The following is a 10872-nucleotide window of genomic DNA, read 5'->3' on the forward strand; positions in this document are numbered from 1 at the left end:
GCACTCCCTCAGGGCTGACCCTCTGACAGTGCAGCACCCCTTCAGGGCTGACCCTCTGACAGTGCAGCACCCCCTCAGGGCTGACCCTCTGACAGTGCAGCGCTTCCTCAGTACTGACCTTTCAATAGTGCAGAGCTCTCTTGATACATCCTTTCCAAGAGAGTAGCACTCTCTTAGTAGTCCTGTGAGTGTCAGCCTGGTGAGGTGCAGCTTCTGGGGACTTGAACCCACAACCTTCAGAGTCAGAGGCAGTAGAGTGCTGTCCACTGAGCCATGGCTGTCCTGATTTGTTTTGCTGTTGGCTGAGCTTGGAGAAGTAGAAATGAAAAGTTGGAACATTCTTGAGCACCAACTCCATCCCAACTCACAATAAAGCTATGAGAGTAAAGAGTGAATGCAAGCATTTTATGAAATGTGAAAATTAACGTGAATTCAAAGCAATTTCTGGCAGTAAAATAAATTTGATTATCCAGTAATTCCAATTAAATCATTTAAATAATGTAACGTAGTTTCAAATGAACTAATATGTTTGAAAACAGCACCATCTACAGTTGGGGAGATGTAAACAAAGTTTAGATTTAAAAGTGGACACAACGTAGACTGGACTTACCTATTGAAATAAAGTTACGAGAAGATTTTATTGCATGATACCAATATTCAATTCAATTCAATTGGAATTTTATTGTCCATTTGGATATTCATTGTGGGTATATTTGTTCACTAAAAATCACATAGAAATGAATAATTAACAATGAAAAATAAAAATTACATCATCACCAAAATCTGACTCTGATTAAATGTATGTTAAAAACTTTTGCAGTGCATTTAAAATAATCAATGAGACAATAACACTATAAAGATCACATAAACGGAATCATTGTTCCTTAAAATTTCCAAAGATCCCTAGAATTGAAGCCCACTTTCTGTAAATCATTGCCACACCTACACCATTCCCTCTACTGGAATTCATAAAGAACGTCACTCTCAAAAAGACAATGAAATGTTCCATAAAAATGGGAGAAATAAGAGAGAAAAAAAAAAGAGAAAAATTGTCAGAGAAAGAGAAAAGAGAGAGCGACCTGGATAGAAAAGGAAGACCATGACATGAAGCTGACATATTTCTAGCAGTCTGCCTCCCATCCTTGGCTGGTAATCATGTTCTTCCATATAAAGATTCCCCAATTAAATTATTGAAAGCAAGAAGCCCATTCAAAATCAACAGTCCTGACAATGTCGCGTAAGAAACAAGGATGTAAGAAACAGGAACAGGAGTAGACCATTTGGCCCCTCGAGCCTGCTCCACCATTCAATAAGATCATGGCTGATCTTCTGATGTTTCAATTTCCACATTCCTACCTAACCCCGATAACCTTTGACTCATCTAAGTCATTGATGTAAATCATAAAAAGTTGAGGCCTCAGTACTAACCCCTGTGGAACTCCACTGGTCACATTCTGCCAATCTGAAAAACACTCATTTGTGCATACTCTCTGCTTTCTGCCAGCCAGCCAACCTTCAATCCACGCTAATATATTACCCCTTACACCATGCGCTTTTATTTTCTGTAATAACATTTGATGTGGCACCTTATCAAACGCCTTCTGGAAATCCAGGTACAGTACATCTACAGGCTCCCCTTTATCCACCGCACATGTTACTCCTTCAAAAACCTCCAATAAATTGGTTAAACGTGATTTTCCTTCCACAAAACCATGCTAACTCTTCCCGATTGCCTTGAGCTCTTCTAAGTGCCCAGCTATAACCTCCTTAATGATCAATTCTAACAACAGACATCAAGCTAACTGGCCTATAGTTTCCTGTTTTCTGCCTCCCTCCCTTCTTGAATAGAGGGGTTATATGCCCATGTGCTTCTATTCCCAGCCCATGTGTGGCAAGGAATAAAGGAGGGGAAGATCAGAGAGGGGATGAGTGGGAAGGAGAATAGATAGAAGGGAAAATGAAGAAATGAATAGAGAGAAAGGTGATGTGAGAGGTGGAGAAAGAGGGAGAGAAATAGAAAGTGAAAGATGCAGTAAGGGAGAAATAATCCTATTGTAAATGCATGTAAAAATGTGAAACACTAGAACACAAGTGCGCTACCATCTTTCCAAAACAATTAGCATGCATGCTATTTCAATATTGCATTTGTCATGTCAAAGACATTTCAGTTCCAGTCCAAAAGTATTGCAAATATTATAAATTAATTTCATAAATCAATTTCATAAATCAAAAAGGAGAATGAGAGGTTTGGCAAGTTGAGCAAAAACCATAGTCAAAAAACAAGATGACAAAATGAAGCGGTGTAACCCATGGGGCAAACCCATGTGAATAACATGTGCAGGAATGAATCATTAATGGAGAAATGTACTCTGTGTAATCATGCATCTACTTAACAACTCCTGTTGAAGTTCTTGTGTACAAAAGCACAAACGAGTTCAAGAACTGATTTGTCCTGCACCTGAAGGATTGCAACCTTTTCCCTGAGTGCATCCAACAGCAATACTGAGACAAGGGGTGATTACCGCTATTCACCACACTCTTTACTTTCATGTGATTTGCATTGAAAATAGAAAGTGCTTTTGGGACTGTGAATTTAAAAAGGAGCGTAAAGTAATGTAGTTTAGAATGAGGTACATGGAAAACAGCAGCATCTACAGTTGGGGAGATGTAAGTAAAAAATGAGTTCAATATGGGTGCATATAGCAAGCCCACAGGGTGAAAGTGCATAACTGCCTCTTTAGGAATCGCACAGTCACAAATAAATCAGAAAAGAAACAAATTTGCACCATAAAAGCAAGTTTTGAATTGTGTGACTTTATATTAGCCAGAGCAGATTTATGCTCAGAAGTGGTTTAGTTTCTGTGGATGCTGAGCAGCTCAGACCCACTCTTTACTCGCGGAGCTTATAAAGGACAAATTTATCACCTCCCTTCTTGTCTTTAGTTTATTGCTGCTTCAGTTATTGAATCCTGGCCATGCAGCACTATGCAATTTGAGGTCACATGATACTGTTGCTTCATACCCTTCAGAATTTGAGGCTGAATCTTTGCCATATGGGGAATAAAAAAAGAAGCAGATTGGAAATCTGAAACAGGAAATGCTGGAAATACTTGGCCAAAGCAGCATCTGTGGATTCAACAGCCACTGAGTATTTCCATCATTTTCTGATTTCTTACAGTATGTATGGGAATTGGATAATTACTTCAAGAGATAATATTTCCAGGAATAGGGGGTAGAGCAGTGGAACAGGACTTGTTGAGTTGCTTTTGCAGCAAGCTGGCCTGGACACAATGGGCCTAATGGCCTCTTTCTGTGCTGCAACCATTCTATGATTCTAAGTATGTTGTTGCTTGGGGGAGCTGTTGCCAGAGTTTGTACTGCACTCAAAATTCCCCCCTTCTCTGAAGTACTTGGTAAACTTGGTAGTGCATTATAATTAACAGTATAAAAATACAGTAGGCAGATGTGCTTGTGGTAGGAGTGCAACAAGTGGACAGATGGAATGTTATAGAAATGTATGTAAACATTCATCCATCTATTATTAAAAGGCCAGACTTTCTTGAAACTTATTTGTTAATTGTTAAGTCCATCTCAAGCCAGTTGGTGAAGTATGAAACTAGACAATAATACTTTTCCTGATAATAGATTTATTTACAGAATGCAGCATGATATATGTCTGCTTCCTACCTACCAACTCTGTGTCCCAGCAATCTGTCTATTTTTCATAAAATCTAACAGAACAAAGGTCATTCAGCCCACCTACATCCGCGATTCCTCTGACACTCTACATCATATCAACAATTTCCAGTTCCCTGGCCCCAACCGCCTCCTCTTCACCATGGACGTCCAATCCCTCTACACCTCCATCCCCCACCAGGATGGTCTGAGGGCTCTCCACTTCTTCCTCGAACAGAGACCTGAACAATCCCCATCCACCACTACTCTCCTCCCTCTCACTGAACAATTGTTCTCTCACTGAACAATTTCTCCTTAAACTCCTCTCACTTCCTCCAAATAAAAGGTGTGGCTATGGGTACCCACATGGGCCCCAGTTATCCCTGTCTCTTTATGTGGCACATTCCTTGTTCCAGTCCAACTCGGGACCCTCCCACAACTGTTTTTTCGGTACATTGATGACTGTTTTGGTGCCACTTCATGCTCTCGTCTAGACCTGGAAAAATTTATAAATTTTGCTTCCAATTTCCATCCCTCCATCATTTTCACATGGTCTATCTCTGACACTTCCCTTCCCTTCCTTGACCTCTCTGTATCAATCTCTGGTGATAGACTGTCCACCAATATCCATTACAAACCCACCGACTCCCACAGCTACCTCGACTACAGCTCCTCACACCCCGCTTCCTGTAAGGACTCCATCCCAGTCTCTCAGTTCCTTCACCTCCGTTGCATCTGTTCCGATGATGTCATTTTCCAAAACAGCACTTCTGACATATCTTCCTTCTTCCTTAACCGAGGTTTTCCACCCACGGTGGTTGATATGGTCAACCGTATTTGACGCATCACCCACGCCTCCGCCCTCACACCTTCCTCTCCCTCCCAGAACCATGGTCAAGTTCCGCTTGTCCTCAGTTATCACCCCACCAGCCTCCACATTTAAAGGATCATCATCCGCCATTTCCGCCAACTCCAGCATGATGCCACCACCAAACACATCTTTCCCCCACCACCCCCCATGGGCATTCCATAGGGACTGTTCTCTCCGGGACACCCTGGTCCAAACCTCCATCACCCCCAACACCTTATCCGTCTCCCATGGTACCTTCCTGTGCAATTGCAGAAGGTGCAACAGCTGTCCCTTTACCTCCTCCTTCCTCACCGTCCAAGGGCCCTGACACTCCTTTCAAGTGAAGCAGCATTTCACTTGCACTTCCCTCAATTTAGTCTACTGCATTCGTTGCTCCCAATGCGGTTTCCTCTACATTGGAGAGACCAAACGCAGACTGGGTGACCGCTTTGCAGAACACCTTCGGTCTGTCCGCAAGCATTACCCAGATCTCCCTGTCGCTTGCCATTTCAACACTCCACCCTGCTCTCTTGCCCATATGTCCGTCCTTGGCTTGCTGCATTGTTCCAGTGAAGCTCCACGCAAACTGGAGGAACAACACCTCATCTTCCGACTAGGCAGTTTACAGCCTTCTGGACATTGAGTTCAACAACTTCAGACCATGAACTCTCTCCTCTATCCTCACCTCTTTTTTGCTCTCTTTTTTCAATATTCAGTTTTATTTTTTAATTTTACTGTTTTTTTATCCACTTATTTTTATTTTTTTTCATTTATTCATTGTTTTATCCCCACCTTTTATCCTATTTTTGATCCTTTCTCCCTACCACCGACCCTTCACCAACATGGGTCACTTGTTCATGTTGTTATTTTCAGAGTGCTTACTATTATCCTGCTCTTCTCACATTCTACTTTCTTACCTTTGCCATTATCAGCACCTCCTTTAGCCAGTATCACTACCATTAACACTCCCTTTATCCTTCTGTCCATGACATCTTTGCCAATCTCTCCTTTGCCTCCACCTGTCACTGACCTTCTATCCCGCTTCACCTGCTCCACCCCCCCTTAAACAGTATAAATTTCATCACATTTTGACTTCTCTTTAGCTCTGAAGAACAGTCACACAGACTCGAAACATTAACTCTGTTTTTCTCTCCACAGATGCCGTTAGACCTGTCGAGTTTTTCCAGCATTTTCTGTTTTTGTGTCTTTGCTAGCCCTTTGTAAGAGCTACCAATTGGTCCCACTCCCCTGCTTTTACCTCATGGACCTGCAATGTTCTCCTTTTCAAATATTCATCCAATTCCTTTTTGACTGTTCGGTCTGTTTCAGTAGGCATTCTTCATGCTCTAGGTATTTAATTAAACAATGCCCTTCAACTGTGTATCTTAACAATGTAATTAACATAACCATTAACATTCATCAAACATTTACACCATGAAGAAGGTTGTGGTTTAAATGTGAAAAGTACAGGTTTGTATTTTGCCTTTCAGGGTTGGACATTCATAAGATAAGAAAAATCAATTCGTCACCTTGACCAGAATGATGCAGGAGACCTGGCCCCTGGGACATTCGGTTTATAGTCGTCCTCTCTTTCCCCTCAAACAGCTTCACCACATCTTGGTTTCCTCTTGTGTTGGAGGACCTTTGGTTGAATGTTTCTCCATCTGCACTTCATGCCTATAGTCAGCAGGGACCAATAGAATCCGCCCCACAATTCATCGATGAGGAGGAAGATGAGGTAGTTGTGCAATAAACTGAGAAGGATCTTGATGGTGTCACTTTGTGGACTACAAAACAATAAAAGACATTCAAAGATGGAGCGATGAGCAGGATTGGATTTCTTACTATCTTTTAAGGCAAAGACACACGCATCTCTGGGCAGTTCCATGGAACTGCTACATTCTCTTGACTGAACTCTTGGGTTCTTGTGGTGAAGGACGCTGTAATATGGAGAAGAGCCTCCTTGTTTTGTAATTGCTAAGTATTTTGTGTGTGGATGCTAGATCATTCTGAGGAAATAATGTTTACATAATCCATATTTTTAATGTTGTGTTAATATAGAAAAATAATATGACTATGAAAGTCCTATGTTTTTATCAATTATATATGTTGACATCGTTGACAAGCATTGCTGATTTTTATATGTAATTATAACTTTCACAAGACTTCTTATGGAAGTATTTGGAATGTTGGTATGTTTTCATACTTTATTTGTGTTTGTAGAGAAGGGTTCAGGATCTCCAATCTCCCATTGGCCTTAACCTCATGCCCCAGTATTTGCCGTGTGATTAGCAGCCCATGTCCTTCCTTGCGTTATGATTTGTTGACAGCTTGGAGGGTGTGTTGCTTCCTTCCCATCGCTTAAGTTCTTTCTCCCTCTGTCTACTCCCTTGCTGTTTCCTCCTGATACCTTACATCCCTTCTCGCCCCAGATCTCTCAGGTTAGTCACTCGATTCACATCTTCCACTCTACACACGGAGTCACTCCTAAGATCGTCAATCGATCAGATTCAGATGTCAGAAACGCTGATCACTGGAACCGATGGGAAAATTAGTGGGCTTGTGGGATCTGCAATTTTTTCATTAAATACTGATTTTGTATTTATAATAACAGTAAAAGCAAAAGTCCATTAAAAATGTGAACACCTTTCCTGTCACATCACGTTACATTCCCTGAATCTTTGTCATTAACTTCCGTGCCTCATTGCATTGCCCTCGTAATCACGAAGGCAATACTGGAGAATATGCTTTTTTTTTTTAACCTGTTCCCTTATTTCTCTCCCTGTTGTACACGTTCTGTCCTTGTCAATTGTATCTGACCTGGCCGATGATGTCATGCCATTGCATGTCGAACTCATTCACCCAAAGAGTCTTTGTATCTTAAATTCATCATTCCTTTATCTGTCATTCACCTTCCTGCATGTCTGCCTATTATTCACCCCTTCAGACTCGTGCATTTTAATACTTATAGGTCTCTTCAGTGACAGCTGCTGTTACCAATGCTCCTCGGCGTTTACCAATCCATAGGAATGAAGTGGTTTCACCCATGCTGAAGAGCACAGGAAGGGCTGGAATCACTTCAACACAATTTCAGCCAGTGAAATCCAGGGCAGTAACAGACAGTAACAGGCAGTGACAGACTCAGTATGGTATTGCAAGGAATCAGCATCTTCACTCCGCTTGATATAACTGGTAACGTTTTGAAACACATTTAGATAGTGAAACTGCAAAAAAAACATCAGTGAAGAATGCTCCTCAGCATGCATGTCTCTGCTGAACTCTAACTTTGCCTGCTCTGCATTCAGAATATGATGGCTATTTTACACATTACCACCTGGAACCTTTCACCATGCACTATATTATCCACTAAACCACTTCAGTAGTTCACTTATTTTCCATTGTAATTATTTTTAAAGACAGGGTGGTAACTTAATCCTTGCTGTTTGTTTATCTATTTATAATATTTATCAGTTTGTTTATTACGTTGTGCTAGATGCTGTTACTTAGGGAAATGTACTCCACAGTGCTGCTTTTTAAGTTGAATAGTTTGACAGCCTGGGTTTTAACATTATCGTTCTTTATCCTCTGAATCTGTGTCTCTCTGGTAAGGCTAGCATATATTGTCCATCTCTAATTTCCCTAATCTTAGTGTTATGCTGGGCCACTTTGGAGGATATTCAGAGTCAGTCATGTTGATATAGGGATTGGAGTCACATATATGCCCAGACTGAGAAGGGGCAGCAGCTTTCCTTTCTGAAAGGGACATGAATGAACCAGTTGGGTTTTCAACCACAATCCAAAATCTTACAGGTCACTTTTACTGATACCAGCTTCTTGCTTTCAGATATCCTTTTAATAAAAACTGAATTCCAATTCTCAAACTGCCAATGGAGAAAAGTAAATTCAGATTCTCAGCATTAATAGTCCAGGCCTGTTCATTACTGGGGTTAGGTACCATTAACTACACAAGGAATATAGAAAGAGGCCATTATTTAAACTGAACTCACATTCTCAAACTGCCATGGTGGGGCTTGAACTCATTTTCTCCAGCTTAGTCTAGTGACATAATCACTGCACTCCTCAGAAGCAGAATGGAATGAAACCCACACACTGAGTTTTAAGCCTCCAAACTTTGTGGATTGACCCACACTGTCACTCATTTATTATGTATTACCAGCTTTCCCTCATTGTTATTCAAAAGTATATAGGTACAGTTTGCATTCCATCCACAGCTTCCTCTGTCTAGATCAACAGATATATGCATCTGTTAGCTTAACACAGATTCAGTGTTAGTGAAGTCAGCAACAATTGTATTAAAACAGCCTCCATTGGACATCCTAAAATCCAAAGAGGAGGAGCTTACTGAACCTGTATCACCAATGACTTATTCCCCAGTCCACTCTTGTTCTTACCCTACCTTTAATCTACGAATGCAGCAAAATACTTCTCTCGGCCTTTTACCTTAACCAGATGACTAATTGCAATTCATACACAAGAAAGAAGATTGTGAGGTGCTTAAAGTAAGAGTTTAAAAAATTGAACTCACCAGTTCATTATGAATTTAATTCATTGTCAGACAGCTGGATCTGTTATGAGGCACAATTCCCGTTTGGCTATTAATCACTGAACATATAGACACATCAAAATGGAGGATGTCCCACTGTGTTAAATGTCCTTCTCCACTTTCATTATGTCTGATGTTTCAGTCTTGTCTCAGTCTTCACTAAGGGAGTGCTCTGTGCTTGCTTAGAACACAGCTGAAGAGTTGACTTGATGGCTTAACTCCTACTTTAATTTCATTCAAAACATTTCTCTCCATAGACCAGCTGAATGAATGTGAAAGAGAGCCATGTATGTTCTGTATAATAAAGCTAGTGCTGATCATGCAGCAGTCCCACCCTATAGTTGCACCCGTGTCAGGAATATCTGGTGTACAAGAACTTCAAATGCATGAAGGAACTAATACTTGATAAAAATTATTTGCAAAGTATAATGTACTTTTTGCCAGGGTGAGATACTTTAACTTATTTTCAATTCATAAACTTAGTCAAATAGTACATCTACTTCCAAGTACAGCATCTTCATTGAACAGGGCAAACTCTGTACATAGTAGTAAATAAAATGAAAAGATTCCAAGATTAAAACTTTTATTTGATGTTGTTTTTTCCCAAATTCTCTATTTTTTTCGGTATTAAATTTGTTGATGATCGCTCCTCTTTTCCAGCCTGGTTGGAAATTGTTTCTCTCTGATCCCAGTCACAACAGATGAAGGTGACGAACAGGAAAACACGATTTGCTTGATCAAGACTGCCCGAAGCCGCGATGGGTGAAGCATCCGGACTAGACAATTCCTAACCTCACCCCTCCCACGGTTGTAATCTCTTTGGAGAGACAAGGATGGCCTGAGTCAATACGGAGAAACGTACCCTGGAAAACACCATGACCACTTCCCCAGTCAGAACCAGAACCAGAACCAGAACCAGTCCAGATCACGCAGACTAAATGTTATCCAGAAAGACATTTAAACTTCCAGGCATCATGAACCCTGTCAAGAACTGGCCCAACTCCGTCTTGAAGTCTTCAATTTTTTAATATTATTTTATGGGAAGTGAGCTTCCCTGGCTGGGCCAGCATTTATTGCCCATCCCTAATTGCCCCTTGAGAAGGTGGTGGTGAGCTGCCTCCTTGAGCCGCTGCAGTCCATGTGGTGTAGGTACTCCCACAGCGCTGTTAGGGAGGGAGTTCCAGGATTTTGACCCAGCCACAGTGAAGGAACGGCGATATATTTCCAAGTCAGGATGGTGAGTGACTTGGAGGGGAACTTCCAGGTGGTCGTGTTCCCATGTGTCTGCTGCCCTTGTCCTTCTAGATGGTAGAGCTCACGGGGTTGAAAGGTGCTGTCAAAGGAGCCTTGGCAAGATGCTGCAGGGCATCTTGTATATGGACCACACTGATACCACTATGCTGGTGGTGGAGGAGATAGATGGGATGCCAATCAAACAGGCTGCTTTGTCCTGGATGGTGCTGAGCTTCTTCAGGAGCCTCTCTCATCCAAATGGAGAGTATTTCATCACACACCTGACTTGTAGATATAAGACATGCGTTGTGCAGTCAGGAGGTGAGTTATTTGCCGCAGGATTCTTAGTCTCTGTCCTGCTCTTGTAGCCACAGTATTTATATGGCTGGTCCCAGTTCAGTTTCTGGTCAATGGTAACCCCCAGGATGTTGATAGTGGGGGATTCCATTGAATATCAAGGGGTGATGGTTGAATTCTCTTTTGTTGGAGATGGTCATTGCCTGGCAATTGTATGGCACGAATGTTACTTGCCATTTAAATTGAAGTGTAG

General features: G+C 41.5%; 1 protein-coding gene across 2 annotated transcripts in view; it reads left to right on the plus strand.

Annotated features, from left to right (window-relative positions):
- The window catches only part of mcf2a (MCF.2 cell line derived transforming sequence a), a 204617-nt gene extending 198026 nt beyond the window's left edge, over positions 1–6591 (plus strand). For both annotated transcript variants that reach the window (XM_041196456.1, XM_041196457.1), the window contains one exon: positions 6016–6591. In XM_041196456.1, coding sequence (XP_041052390.1) covers positions 6016–6059 — 44 coding nt within the window. In that variant the 3' untranslated portion in view covers positions 6060–6591. The remainder of the gene's footprint in view (positions 1–6015) is intronic.
- Positions 6592–10872: the final 4281 nt, after the last annotated feature.

This window comes from Carcharodon carcharias, chromosome 9, assembly GCF_017639515.1.
Source record: "Carcharodon carcharias isolate sCarCar2 chromosome 9, sCarCar2.pri, whole genome shotgun sequence".
Taxonomy (NCBI): Eukaryota; Metazoa; Chordata; class Chondrichthyes; order Lamniformes; family Lamnidae; genus Carcharodon; species Carcharodon carcharias.